Source organism: Leuciscus leuciscus (genome assembly GCF_965113295.1).
Source record: "Leuciscus leuciscus genome assembly, chromosome: 18".
Classification (NCBI taxonomy): domain Eukaryota; kingdom Metazoa; phylum Chordata; class Actinopteri; order Cypriniformes; family Leuciscidae; genus Leuciscus; species Leuciscus leuciscus.
Window position 1 is genome coordinate 12,270,424 of NC_138742.1, and position 16,064 is coordinate 12,286,487.

The 16,064-nt window shown below is 37.6% G+C and overlaps 1 protein-coding gene across 1 annotated transcript; it reads right to left on the reverse strand.

Annotated features, from left to right (window-relative positions):
• Positions 1-315: 315 nt before the first annotated feature.
• tbx18 (T-box transcription factor 18) lies at positions 316-10,397 on the reverse strand. The gene is made up of 8 exons (XM_082144539.1): positions 9,960-10,397; positions 8,899-9,073; positions 8,102-8,203; positions 7,385-7,556; positions 6,716-6,883; positions 5,587-5,651; positions 4,110-4,204; positions 316-3,213 (listed from the first exon to the last, which is right to left on the reverse strand). The coding sequence occupies exons 1-8, from the start codon at positions 10,186-10,188 to the stop codon at positions 2,552-2,554; spliced, it is 1,668 nt and encodes a 555-aa protein (XP_082000665.1). The 5' UTR covers positions 10,189-10,397; the 3' UTR covers positions 316-2,551.
• Between the last annotated feature and the right edge of the window lie 5,667 nt (positions 10,398-16,064).

Below are 16,064 nucleotides of genomic sequence, written 5' to 3' on the forward strand. Positions count from 1 at the left end.
GGCAGAGTAGTGGCGATGACCAGTACCACAAGGCATGTTAACCAGTCAATCTAAAAAGCATATGTAGTTGAGTTATATTACACTTTATTGCTGGATATGAAAAATCATGATGGGCAAAAATAAACAGGTTTTTAAATATATTTCTCATTTGCTTATTTAAATTATTTATTTATTTTAGTTATTTAAAACTGATCATGGATGAAAGGAATATTATATATGTGTATATAAATGTTTTTGTATACTATATATATTTGTATATCTATGTGTGTGTATGTGTGTATGTACAATATGAAAACACAAATAAATGTACAAATATTTAAGTCTATTTTTATTTGTTATTAAATAACATTTATATATATATTAGTCCTATTTAGTCCACTATGGAGTCAATTTTATACATTATTTTATACATTAAGTATACATTTTACACACACAGGCCTTAACTGGCCTCAGAGTGTTAATGTCCTCAGGTTTACTGATAATGAGTCTGTAATGTGAGGTGTGTGAGTGTGTGTGCATAAGGATATTGGTGTATGTAAGGTTTGCCAACCATGGGGGGGAGGCTGTCACCTGTTAGTGAGATACAGCAAGCCAACCATTCCTCTGTTCTAAAATAAAAAAGCACCCAACAACCTCCTCTCTCTCTGCATGTGCTGTTTGTCTTTCTTCTTAAGTCCAAAACAGGTGTCTCACTGGTTCTGGTTCTAAAGACTGACCCAATGTTAGACTGCTAGTACAAATTCCTAGTGCTGTTTGAGTATTTTCAAAGTTTAGTCCTCTAATTTGTTTTTTATGTTTGCAGTTCACTAGGTGTTAAAAGTTAGAAGCAGTCAGAAGGTCTTGTATAACCTCCTTTACACACACACACACACACACACACACACACACACACACACACACACACACACACACACACACACACACACACACACACACACACACACACACACACACACACACACACACACACACTCTCTCTCTCTCTTAAGCTGACCACATTGCAAGTAAAATAATATACGTAATGTCACGCTCATTTAGCAACAGAAAACTTGCTGATATATGATTTCTCAGGGACAAAAGCACAAACTTTAATCTTAAATTAAATACTACTTAAATATCACATTTAATTGTTTAAAATGTAAGGTTGCAAGTTCAAATTTTATGTCTTCTGTGTGCATGAATGCATTCTGTTTGTGTGTGTCAGTGTACCTCTAGGAGCCCCTGGTGGTATTTTTCATTTGTTAGGCATTCAGAACCTTTGCCTGACCCCAAGAGAAGCATCTAATGCTGAAACACATGCATAAACTCCTTGATTATTCTTTGTCATATGGATATATTTTATTTGGCTCAAAGGGTTTTCTAATTATCAGGCCAACAACAGTCAAACATGGAGGAAGTGTCAAAAGAGTGGCCTCCGGCAAAAAAAGCCTTATTATTAAAATGCAAGTAAGTGCAAGTGAAATCTTTACACAGTATCAATAATATTCATATTCTCCATATTTGTGAAAAATTACATTTAATAAGAAAATTAGCAAAAGCTAACATGTCTGCAAAGGAAAAGCGTTCTTTTCAGTCTTGGATTCAGAGTGAGACAGCTGACCTGGAATCAGCATGTATCTCGTGGCAGGATAATCCTTCTGAAGAATGCCAATGGTTGTATTTATAAAGTGTGAGAATTATCATCTTGGATCAGGTTTCATTCAGCCCTGTCTGTTCCAAGACTCAGACAGCAGCGCTGATCCAGACAAAAACCCTTCGACTTGCAGAGAATTTGTAAACACTAGCCCACATTTTGTTTTTCCTTGTCCAGTTTCAGATTAAATAACTTTATCTGTCATTAATGCTGATCGGATGTGCTCAAAACCTCAGCACAAATAAGTGATGTAGTTACCTGATGATTGTCACCTAGAAAATGGTGTAGTTCAAAATTCAAGTCATTGAAGCCTGTTTCATACTTCGTGACATCACTTCCTGTCATTTTCAGTCTGCTCACTCTTAAGTGCCAAACTCTGTTTTATTGTCCATAAGATGCTGAGTCCAGCCTCACAAAAGGCATCTGTTAAAGTCCTCACACTCCTACCAGCAGTTCAGGGGACTCATTGAACCTTGATGAGATCCGATGGCTGATGTCCTTTCATGCCGTGAAACTGAGCAGGATTGTGCGCAAGTGTGTTGGTAAAGTGTTTTCTAGGTTTCCCCGCGTGATTCTTCAGGCATTTCCATACCCTGGTGTCCAATAATAGTCTGTGCCGCTTCATCAGAATGATTTTAAAGATATAAAGTCTATTTAAAAAATATCCTCAATGTTATCTTCAGCTGTCATTTTCACAAAACATAAATGATATTGCAGATTTCTCTCAGTTCTTTACATTGTGTACATCTGTTTCTTTTGCTTGCCATAGCAGTACGTCCCTCTCTCAACTCTTGCGAGAGTGATGAATGTCCGACGGATTATAAATTATGTGATTGACTAGTCCTAAAAACTAGTTTATACTCAAAGAAAACATTCTTAGCTGAGTTTTGTAGTCCGTCAAAGTTTTTGGGTCACAGGTCAAGCCATGTGGGCTGTCACCTGGGAGGTGGAGCTTGTCAGCCCCAAAGTCCGTGAGTCAAAAAGATTCTGTTGACTACTACCGAGCATGTGCAGACCGTCCACAGTGGATAGAACCTGCCTGTCCGTCAGCGTCCCGCTGGGGGAGGAGCCAAGGAATGAACTTTGCGTGGCGGCTGCCTTTTCAGGGCTGGTGGCCAAGCGGGGAGAAGTGGAGAAGTTGTAACCATAGAGGCCGTAAGGGCTGTGCAGGCGGAACCCATTATAGGATCCTTGTGTGCTCTGGTTGGTGGAAAACGCATTATGGGTATGGCTGGGCATTAGGTACTGCAGCTGGGAGGTTGTGCTTGGCATGCTGTGGATCTGGATTGGCAGGCCACTCTGTGTGCACGAGAACGCTTCACCTTCGGTCCCGCTCATATACGTAGAGCTCCGAGTAGTTGAAAAGGCATCTGCTGCGGGGCTGGCCAGTCGACTGTAGGAGTCTGCGGAGAGGGGAGGGGCGTAGCGGTGGAGAGGGTGGCCTGTTCGACTGCAGGTGGAGTAATCGCACACGGGCCCTGCCCCGGAACCCAGGTGGAATGTAGGGGAAGAGCATGAGGAAGAGGACAGCAGATGTGTGTGTGCTGAAGACCCAACAACACCGTGAGAACCAGCTGCACCTGAACGCAGTCATAACGACATATCATTAATAAAACATATACACACAAAACAAACCAAAATATACAAATCTCATAGTGTGAAATTTCACATTACAGATATTCAAAGTAAACATAAAATCGAATTTATTCTTAATATATTTCAAAATGATGTATTTTAACTTCATAATACATCTTCCTGGTCTTCATGTGTTACCAGGGTTGTGCAAAAAATCATATTTGAAGAATTGGCTCATCTTTAAATCACTTCACGGTTCATCTAGTTATTTGTTTGGTTAAAAGTTTAGTTACAGTATATTCATTTCTTTGAATTCTTTCATTTTGCTCCCAAGCATTCAAATTCAAGTTCCAATTCTGCATCCAGTTTGCTAGCCCAATTCAAATTTAATTCAAATTCAGGAATTGAAAAATATATAAAAAAGAAAAGAACATTCTGTTATTTATTCACCTTCATGTTGTTCCAAACAACATTGGACCCAATTTACTTTCATTGTATTATCAAAAATGTTAGACATTTTTCAAAATATTCTTTTTTTTGTTCCACAGACAAAATAAAGTCTATTTGAAATGACATGAAGTGTTAAACTCATTGGTACAAGATATTCCAAAGACAAATATTTCTTATTCATGTTATTATTTACAAATACGTATAAACAACAAGCAATTGTGCAATGATACATTTGACAGGGAAACCATAGACACACTGTTGCCTTTGGCTTGCTCAGTTGGGGATATTTTGGGGATATTTAATTTAATTTTATCAATCAATAAATTCCTCTTGAAACAAACTTTGTTGTATTATTTTAATTTAATACTGTGAAGCTGCTTTGATACAATCTGTATTGTGAAAAGCGCTATACAAATATGCTTGACTTGACTTGACTTGACACACGTGGTACCTTGTTTAGTGATTCCAGGGAATTCCTCAAATGTCAGAGTTCTCAGTGAGGGCCGCCAGAACGCATACGACTCAACCAGAGCCTCTAGTCCCATCCTAAATCACACAAGCATTCTGATCAATAAACATGTATTAGACACAAATGCATACAAATACAAAGGCAAGAGTGATTCAGTAAAGCTCTAAGTCCACTTAACAGAAAAGCTCTGCATCTGGCTAACCTTTCCAACAATGTGTTCAATCCTGCCAGCCGTCTTGGTGCTAGGCCCTTTCTTTATCAGTATGTATTTGGGCAGTAAAGCAGAGCAGGTAATGAAGAACATAAAGTGTGTGTGTTGGTGTGTGCGACGGCAAGGCTATAATTATTTTCACATAGCTTTATCGGTGGGATCAGACATAGAGTGCAGGAAGCCACAGTTAAAGCTTTACGAGGAGAGAGAAAGAAAAAGAGAGAGGGGGGGGGGGGGGGGGTATTTTCTGGCTTTTTCTGGAAGTAATGGTGGTGCTCGGTGCGCCTTGTTAGCGTGGACGTTACCCCACCCCCTCCACAGTACCACTCAGGCGATAATTCACACAAGATGCCTCAACTTGTTTCGGCCCCAGTTTTATCAGCCACACCACTTGAGCTATCAAGTGGCCGAGTTTGTTTAGCAAACTGCTTTAACTTTTCCTGTAACACTGAGCCACGGGGCTCGGTCTAAGTGCTCTGCGAGACCTCGCATACGGACGGAGGAAAAGTGGATGTATGTGGTCTGCTGCGATTCAGAGGGGTGTTAAAATCGCTCTCGTTTAAAAATAATGAGCAGAGTTAAACTTCCCCACTGAGCTTTCGAGTCAGAGTCGTGCAAGCCTTATTTCTGCACAGCCTCCATTTCCTGTTTGCACGTTTATTATTTATTTCTCTTGTGTTATGTGAAGATGGAGATTAGTTTTTATTGTGCTGTGTATTTTCATTTATACATTTATTTTTGTACATGGAATAATGGCTTTTAATCTGACTCTGTTTTTATGTTTATTTTGTCTGGGCCTCGCTGGAATCTTGTTACTTTCAGTTTGGCTAAAAGAAGACTTTTCCCTTTGGATCTGATAATCCTTTAATACGGTTTGATAGTTCTGAAATAACTTTACACTGATGTCAGAAGAGAATGAGAAGTTGAACAAAAAACTCTTTGTTGCCTCAAAAAAAGCTAGAGAAAAATAAATGTAATATAGTGTAATTTCTGTATTGCAACACAAAAAGGTAAAAGCAGAAACTACACATTTTGGCTATTCCGTGACAGATGGGCTTGCCTCAGTTGTGATCAATAAAATGTAATGAAAAACCTTGGAAGACCTATTTCCCAGTTCCAGTATTGGTGCAGTTACTGCTTTTTAAAATGTACAATGCCATTGACTCAGATCAAGCAAATCCTTTGGAAATCCAGAGCTAAGCATTAGTAACAAAGGTATGTACATATACAGTAACTAAATGTATTTACCTATTTCTTCCTGAGTCTCTGAATCCTTTTGCAAATGGATTCCTGTCGATCTTCAGTCTTGTTATCTGTAAAAAAATCCACACACAAAACACATTCTCTTTACTGACCCAAAGCCTGTTATGTCAAATTCCCTGACCTAGCACCAGTGACCCTTATCCCACAATGCAATGTGTGTGGGTTTATTTTATAAGCTTTTTTCTTCCGTATGTGTGTGTGTGTGAGAGAACATGTGTGTTGTGTTTTTATAAGCTCAGACAAATGGGTGACATAATTTCTAAAACTTGGCAGTTAACATGAAAACGATGATAAGATTTCAAGCTCTAACTTAAAACATGCTCTGGTATTAATCTGTTATAGCAAACGAAAACACGTTAATTTAATCAAACAATATATAAAATCAAAATTTCTAAAGTACTTTTTTTTTTTTCTGTGTTGCAATTTATAAATACTTTGCTTCTTAACTGTAGGCAAAGGAAAGTCAATACATTTGCCTAAATAAACACTGTGCCCTTTATAAATAAATTGCCCTTCATAGTCTTTCAGTCTCATAGAGGCTTTGATCTATGGATTTAGAGAGCAGGAGCCCTTCAAATCCCAACTTTAGGAGATTTGTATGATTATTTCAGTAATATATCATATAAATGAAGTCATTTATCATACCAGTGTATCCTAAATACGAGCGTTCTGCAAGTTAACTGGGTTTATTATAAAAATAAAACATATTAAAAAAGTAAATAAAATGAACTATTATTGTCACAATAGAACAGCTCTGCTTTATCCATTGTATTGAGTCCAGATAATTCTAAAATAGGTCCTGTGTGTTAAATTTTGCATATCTTGTATCCTAATAATATTATTCATATTGTATATATTAGTTGCTTTTGTCTTGCTTGCTTGGACTTAGAAAAATAAATTGGCCAGTTTTGTTGTGGCTGGCATGACTTTCCTATTCATTTGTTTTATAAAAATCAAGCCGTAATAATGTAATCCAATAAAAAGAAAAGGCACTGAGCCCGACGAATTCCTCTTCATTTAATTTCAAGAAACAATCTGACCCTTATTTGCAGCTTTTGTGATGTGTTATCAAATTGTGCATAAAACAGTTATGGCAGGATGTGTTGGGAATTACCTGTTGGTTTTGGTATGCAGTCACCGTTGTGAAGACAGTTTCAGGGAAAGAGAATGCTTTGACACCGTCCCCAGTGGGAACCGCCTTAACCGGCGAGAGTTCTTCACCGCACTCCTTACGGATGACGTGGACACGGGGCTGGTACTTGTGCATGGAGTGCAGAATGATCTGGAAAACATTACATCGCGCATCAGTGTTTAGAGTGGGAAACGGAGGAATTACCAAAGCAGTTTTCTACCTCAATAAAAACACACATGCCTCCATTTTCAAAGGCCAAACGGGCCTTTAACTGCCTCGCCCTGGGGATGCTTTCAATTGAGTTTGTTTACAACCCTCCACATTACAACATGTTTAGACCTTTAAAAAAATACAGCAAAACAAAATGCACACCGGGCGACAATGGCTAGCATATGTGTAATGGGATGCATGAAAAGAGTTGTCCAATTATAACATTTAATTTATTTCAGGATCACAGAGGGAAATTCTAAAGGTCTGCTTTACTAACTAACTTATGAAGTCTTAATGTATTTGCAGGTTTTCCTTATAAGCCTAACATAGATAAAAATTATGCAGTTTTCCTCATTCAAATGTACAAAAACAACAACAACAACAACAAAACATTTATATTCAATAAATTACTCTTGGATACATAATAAGAGATTCTCTCACATGGCCTTGGTCGTCGAGCTCGTTATTGGTCAGTTTGAGTTTGTCGAAGCTTATAACCTGGCGCATCCACGTCTCACCGGAAGCAGGGGAATCCGGATGGATGTAGACGCGTGGAGGGACAGGAGAGTCGGCGTTACCCGCTACCATCCACTTCGAGCTGTGGTACACGTACCTTGGAATGGGAAAAAAAAGTCAGTGTGCTGATTTACATATTACATATTATTTACATAATATGAATTTTAGACGGCTCGACTTTTTAAAGCAATATCTTTCAGTATAGTTTTGGACGCAATGAATGTATTTGATTTCAGTTAGCTAACCGTCTCAGACGCATGGTTGCTTAGTCACTATAAGGTTTCTTTAATATATTTTTGCTGTGTAAATAATAAAATAAATAATGACAGTAGCCTTATTGTTTTGTAGATGCAGTGAAAATGAACTGAAATCACTTGAGATCACCCCATTACTGTCTTTACAGCTGTACAAAATGTTCAGATAGATCATCCCGCATTGAACTAACGCGTTATGAATTTGTTTTGACTGCCGTTGTCTCATGACCTTCAGGTCCACGAGGTCAAGCTCCCAAAAGGGCATCGCAAAAGGCCGGACTGAAGATGTCAACAAAGTCCCGGAGTGCCATTTGTGGAGACGGTTAGTTCAAAATGCTCAATATTATGCAGCGACCAGTTGGGAAGACAAATTTCGTAAATTGCTCACCTGTACCGTTTGTTGTCGACAGGAACAATATCCATAGCAATATAATACTGTTGATGAGGATCCAGTCCCACAATCTTAACCCTCATCGCGGGAAACATTCGCCTGGGATAAAATTACATTTTATATTAATATTTTCATTAGGACTACATCATATTGAGGCAAGCAGAATTGCAAAAGGAAATTCAGATTTCCAAAGAGCACAGTTTTGACCTTTACCTTTATGTGGCCATCATTTTTCTAACAGTAGCCTAGGCTATAACGCAGCCCGTTTAAGTCAAATAGCCTACTTTTTTCCAAACAGTCATATTTTTAGAGATACGTCAGTTAATTTAAATAAATGGTCAGTCAACAACTCAACATAAAAGTCAACATAAAAGTAGGTAGCTTATAATGCACAAAACCAGGCCTAATATAATAGTAAAATCTATCAAATGTGTGTGTAAAAAAAAAAAAAAAAAAGGCTATATGAGCAGTAGGCCTATTAGCCTAAATATCAGCGGCATTTTCGTCGCAATCCCTTTTTAATTCAGTATTTAATTCCCAAAGTCCATTTCTGAAAGTAACCGCATACAAAAGACATTTAATTCAGACTTTGGTAAATGCGTTTTGGATTAAGAATTCATGTTTGGTTGCATCAAATAAATGTTTTTATAGAAATTAAAACAAGTCACATGGCGTATTTTTACTATAAAAGAAATTAGAGTCTTTATGATTCAAACGTAAATATTGAATATGGTGATTTTAGCCAATAACCATTAAATGTTTTAACATTGAAAAGCGTGTTTTGTGTGATGCACCTGCCGGCTTTGGTGATGATCATTTCAGTTCCTATCTCGTGGAATCTCTTCCATAAGTCTGAGCCCTGCAAATCCACGCGCATCTCCTCTCCGGAGCTCGTGCCCGATTGCGCGAGGAGCTGCGCGCCCTGGGGTGCAGGTTGTGGGCTATCCAACAACACGTCCTCAGACTCAGCTGAGAAAGACAGAAAGAGTTTGTCTTAATTATTGCATAACAATCTGCAGAACCCTTTTTATTTAAACTATTGTTATTGCAATAACGAGTGCTGAAGTGGCATGCAAAACTTGCTTTGTAATGATTTTCTGTATTTGTACTACACGTATTTGCAGGCTATTATTACTTTATAAATGCTGTTGAATATTATAGTGCAATTATAAATAGCCTACATTTCCCGTTTTTTCCGTTATGGAATTAAGAATTTAAGGCATGACTTTGTAATGCATTATCGAGATGACATATTCTTTGAAGAACTGCATCGTTTACTTTAAAATAATAAATAAATAGGCTAAAAAATAAGCGAATTTTACATTTTATTCCAGCTCTATCCATAGTTTGTTTGTTGTTGTTTTTTGCAAGTAGGCCTATTTAGGCTTTAGTAATGGCAAGTTAATTTGAGTGTTTATGATTGTGGCCAAACTCATAAACAGAATAGATTAGTCACTCTCTTAGTGCCCATATTTATGAGGCTCATAACTGTGTTATTTTGTGTTTCTATACTGTATTTTTCGTCTTTGTCACCCTGACTTGACTCAATGACATGTCTAAATTACAGAGGTAGGCTATTTTTACTTCAGAATTTATTGATATATTTATTGAAGATTTTGTTAGTGAAAGACTGTCTTCTTTAATGTACATTTTTGGTTTGTATTTAGCAGCCTATTACAAAACTATACAGGCTAGAAATACAGAGTAACATTGTGTATGTTTTCATAGTGCCATGTTACTTTTCAGTCAAGATAATTACAAATAGGCTACATATATATTTTGTGGTTGTGATTTGTTTCGCGCGTAACTAGCCTATTTCTTACATATTTAGTTAGTCAAGGGATAGGCTACTTACGGGATTCGTCGCTTACGCAGTCTATCTCGCAACTCCTGGTGCTGGGACAAGTTCTCCTAGTCTGAGGTTGCGGACTTTCTGTCAGGCTCGACTCCTCGTTTACCTCCTCAAAACAATTTTCGTTGTCCTCCTCCAGCTTTCTTTTTTTCTCCGTGCCAATAAGCGCTTCTACCGAAAATGCGTGCGCTTTGAGGCTCATAGTACACGGGGACCGTCGTTTCTCAGCCATGGTTACACACCGAGAAGACAGATTGGACGAGAAAGAAGTTCACAAGAAGTGCACTTGCAACAGCACTTAATCTAGCATTCCTTGAGTCAGAATAGTCCACTTCAGTAACTAATTAAAACGGGCGATGTGACAAAGACGCTGAAAACGAAGCGACAGTCTATTTAAAACAGTCTCATCGGTCTGTCAACGCGCACGGACACCGAGGCAGTGGCCGGGATTCGTTAAAGTGCCAATAACCAGGGCAGAAGAGGGGCGGGGGCTCCTCACGTCAATCACCGGCGCTCTCTGCCAATAGGCGCGCTGCGTTTCGGCCCTCGTGTGAAACGTTCCGCCCATATGTGGTAAAGCCTGGCTGAATGAATCATCTCTCACTCACTGAGCTCCAGTCGTGCTCGCGGCATTGCGATCATTTTCACACTGCGGCTGTACATGCTCCACATGCTTCCGCATTACCTCCTCACGAGCCCTTGTGAGCCAATTCTGTAGAATTATTACCAAATCTACGCCTGTGTCTGCGTGAGGCCCAGTAATAAGACATGTCAAACTAACCTGACTTGAGACTTGCAGTCTACAGTTTCTAAATACAAGTCCCCAAGAAGCACTCATTTTTACTACGAGACACAATTTCCTGGTACAATAAATCAGCCCCCCCACCCCCCTCCCAAAAAAATAACTATTCACTGTTAATTGTATACATTATTGGGGAAAAAATAAAACGACTGAATGCAAAATACGATAAATTTTTTTAAAGAAAGATAATGTTTGCATGTATTGATATTATACATTTTGAAAATAAATTAGACATTTTACAAGGCAATTATAAATAGCCTTTAGCTTTAAGTAAGGCATTTTTATTTATTTAAATAAACAGTAATGCGTTATCGATTGTGTATTTATAGGCTGTTTGAGTTGGTTTTACTTTTGTTATTTTGTTACTTTGTTATACTAAATACAAGAGGAAGAAATATTTCAAATGATTTCAAAGAAGGGTTTTTTTTTATGCCAAAAAACTATTTGCCTTGGGCCTATTTTTAGCGAGATGCTTTTCACAGATAAACACAGATAAGTCGCATAAATGATCATTGATTCGATCTATTAAACCCATGTGATTTTTAGAGCATCTTGTGAGTTTTATGTACAATGCTCTAGAGGCTTTATATTTTCCCGCTGTTTGAAACGTGTAAATGATTGCACTGCCATTTGGAGAATTCGTGTCCCACGCGCATGTGAAGACACTTAGAGCACATGCAGTGCGGGTAGACTTTCTGTGCCTGTCAACCACCAGAAAAATATGAAAAATAATAATAGTAATAATAATAAGGATGAAAGAAGGAGATGCGTGCATTATTTAATAATAATAGCCTATTACAATATAATTAATACAATAAAAAAGAATGTCCAAATGACAGTCGTCACTTTATAAAACGCTCACGTCACTATAGATAACTTTTACCTAATCTTTACATTTTGTCATACAAATTGTATAAGGCATTAGATTAGATCAGATCAGATCATTAGATCAATATGTTTCTGCATAAGATAAATATAGGCTATGCAGACGCACAGTTTTGAATGTTTGCACACACTACAGTGAATTACCAGCAGCAGCTATTCACTCATTCTTCGTTTATGTCACTTATGGACAATAGCCTGATTATTTTCAAATTACAGTATGTCTGATGAAGGCATTGACAATGGCCGAAAAGTTTTAAACTTGAAGAAAAACCTTTTCTTCCATTGAGATGAACTTTAGATTTTTGGTTGCACCTTCTCTTCAGTAGGTTAAGCATCTCTTTTTAACCTTTTATCCAATTGCAGTGACCACCATTATTATTTTGACCTGCACAATATAATGTGTGTAAAAACAAAAAGTCGGGACAGAGTCTTACAACTCAGATTGTTTTTTGTTTGTTAGAAATTACATAAAACATATATTTAGAAGTTTCTGTTTTGTATAATGATTATACGAATTATTAATATTACTATATAGGCTTAGAAAAAACAACTTTTAGTTTAGTTGATGGGGGCTAATGATTTATTTTGAATAAATTAAAAAATATTCAGCAATGCTAAATTACATGTTCGGTCTGGGCTGCCCCATGTAGCCATAATGTTTTACTCGATAGAAATTGAGTTTATTTAATATTTAAAACATATTGTATTTTCTGTATCATTTTAGATTATTAATATTACCAGTAAAGTATTTTTATTAATTTGTTCGCATGGAGAGCTGCACCTGATAAGAATTTAATTTAGAACTAAACGGCCATTCAATATTGAAAACAAAACCTGTAGATGCACTTTACTTTGTATCGAACAAAGTATTTTTATTTATTATTTTTTAAAAGGCATTATTGAAGACGTTTAATTGATTATGCCTATACTTAAATTATTTCGAGGTCTATAAGTTTTGATCGTCTTTGTACATTCATGAACAAATTATGAAACAATTTATAATGTGGGTCAGGCGCGGATTTATGGGTGGGCCTGGGTGGGCACGTGCCCACCCAGATTGACCGGTGGCCCGCCCAATCAGATTAATAAAAACAATTTTAATTTTTAATTTTAATAATAATAATAATAATGAATTAATAAATAATGTCATTGTAATAGTTTCCTGAGGACATTTATGTACAATAGCTACGAAAAATAGCTACAAAAGAAAAATATTATGTCGGCATATCATGTGTCAGTCCAGTGATGCTATCACGCAACACCGCTCTCTGTGCGCGCACTGACTTAACGTTGTGATAGTCTACATGCGAGTCGCATAACAGACAGATGAACTTCAGGTTTAAAGCAGCCGGGAGGGCTGACTGACATGAGTACAAGGTAGTTAAATTCACTACCTAAGTACTGATCTGCTATAGTTGACATATTTATCAGGCGTGTTACATAGTCGTAATTTGCGGGTGGGGCGAGGGACATGTCCCCACCACTTTTTTAAACATCTCGCGGCACTAATGTACCAATTCTACAAATACATTAAACATCTCCAGTTAACCAGCAGAGCATTCATTTCGTTCGTTTGTTAAATAAGAGACGATCTAGCGCTGAACTGTGTTTTTTAAATCAAGTGATGAAAGTGCTCGTTGCCGCTGCGATCAGTGGCGCTGATACAGTGTTCTCTCGTGTGGCTCGTGCTTCAATCCGGACGCGCGCTTCAATCCGTTGCGGATACTCTATTCGTTCTGGTGAAATCACACATCATAATGCACACATGTCCCTCCTTGATATACAACCACTGATGAACATAATCAGTTTTGATGAGAAAAAAAACTAAACTGGTGCGGATTAGATCCCACAACCTCTGACACTGCTGGCGAAAGTTCTACCACTGGACCATTTAGGTGTACGTTGTTTGAATAGGCGAATCTATGTATTTTAGTCACACAAAAATTGTCAGCACTGACAAAATATATAAGGCTACATCTCATTAAACGACAAATTAAACACCATGTAGCCTACTATTTAAATCGATTGCTGGACATCGTAATGTTATTGTACAATGTACATATATCTAATTTAGCAAAGTTACGCCACTGGGCGTGTATATAAGCTTAAAAATCCGAGGCCCCCCCGTATATTCACCAGGCCCACCTATTAATGACATTCTGTATCCGCCACTGATGTGGGTTTATTATATGACGGCTGTAAATTATCACAATAAGACATTATTTTCCTATTATAACTAATAATAATAATTATTATTATTGTTATGCCTATCCATTTGGACATCTTAACCTGAAGCAAACGAATACTTATGAAACAATTATCTAATTAATTAGATTTTTTTTTTTGTATCTTGAATTTACTCTAATCTGCAACAAGCGTTTATATATTTTTTATTTCTATGCCTTTATGCTGATTTTATATTTCTATGTAATATAGCCTACAATTAATAATTTAAATGCTTTTATATTTGAGAATGATAAACTGATGTATTGCAAAAACTTTTTAGCATAGGCCTATTTGTTTGTCTTAAAGTTTGGATATGTGCATTTAGTATCTGCAAAGCAACATATCTTTTCCGTTTTTTAAATTTTTTTGAGCATATTTTCGTTCTTGTTTTACTTGCACCTTTAATGCATGTGTATAGTCAGTTCATGGAATGAAAAGCGTCTAATAATAACGGTTCTTTTCAGCTCATAATAACCCGGTGATAGAGGAAACACTGCATGCGCTTTTTGTTTTATCTCGCAGCTTGCAATTAACACATTTCTGTGTAATCGGCATTGCACAACTAAATTTAGGCTTATTTAAAATTGCATTGAACATATATTTTTTTTAACAAACGTCTTCACAATAAATGAATGTGTTTCCTTTTGTCTCTTGTGAAGCATCAATGAAAATGATGTGTGCACTTAATGCACAGATGAGACTGCACTCATGTGTAAAAGAAGTTTGTTTACTAATCCTCGCTCTGTAACCTCTGGCATCACTGGACTCAAACCATGTCGGCTGGTTAAACTTTAGAGTCGGAATTGCTGTGTCTGGGCACCATATTGTTAACAGTTATTTTGCTAGTGCTAATGGCCGCGTGGCAGCCAGCCAAGGGCTTTATAGCGGAAGTGGCAGCGCGAGGAACAACGCGGGTATATGAGAGGAAGAAAAAACTATTAAGAAAAAAAAAATCCCTTTGAAAGCAGGACGAGAGAGACCCCATTGCGACCCACTGCTGCCACCGTTATGTGTGTCAGTGTGTGCATATGAGAAAAAGACCGATCATAGAACCGGTAACCGGCGGATAAATGTCTGAGGGCACTGAAGCATCCTCAATCCGCCTCAAATGAAACGACACGCCAAACCATCCGTGACCCACAAACCCATTCATAAAGTTAATCTCCCCGTGAAAATGCGGTATTTCTTAACCTGCACCATATACACTGATGTATTTACCGTATTTATGACAGTATTTATGAGGCGGCGCGGACAGGGACCCCAGCGACTCTGTCGTTATTGGCATTGGATTTCCGCGCCGCGCGTAACGACCTGTCACGCGGGAGTGTAGCGAAACACACGTGGGCAGAGGTCAAATTTGTTTGTATGAGAAATTATTAAGGGGAAGGAAGCTGAGCTGGCATGAAATATGTCCTATCTTGTCCTTCCTTGCAGCCCAAAAATGTAAAAATATTTTTTTGGGGGGGATAATTTAGTCACTCAAGACTTTAACACATAAGACTATTTAAGGTTAACCCCTGTTAAAAATAAGCTGGCCTTACCTAGTTTAAGATGGTCTCCCAGTCTGACCAGAAACCTCTCAAAAACCAGTTAACAGACCGATTTGACCAGATTAAGACTTACAAACACAGGTGAATAATATTATAGGCCTAGTTAAGCTAATCTGATTCTATACGTTTGGTTTTGTGTTATTAGCTACTTGGTAAAGACGGTGTATTTTTCATCTGAACAATGTTAAGAAGATGAATTCATGCATTAAAAAGAAGAAAGGATGAATATAGAAATAATCAACAGGCTCTCTGGAATTGAGATTGATATATTTTAGTTGAGGCTGGAGAAAATGATAGTAGTTTCTCATTTTGGCCTCTAGAGGGTGATGAAATGGTTTCTCACTCTATAGGCCGACAGCAGGGAGTGTGAGCATCACTCAGAGGGTCTCCAAGCCTCTTGGGACAACATTAGCACTGGACGGATGAAGTACCAAAGAACTACTCCCTCTCGTAGAGCACAAAGAAGAAAGGAAGTGAGAAAGAGGAAGTGTTGAATAGAGAAAAGGAAAGAGATCGTAGGTCAGATTTGGGGGGAGAAGAGAATATGATGAAAATTTAAGAAGAAAGTAGAGCAAGCAGGTGTTTTTTATGAACTCTACTCTCTTGAGAAAAGATAGTGAAAACAATTTAAATCCAAAAGCAATA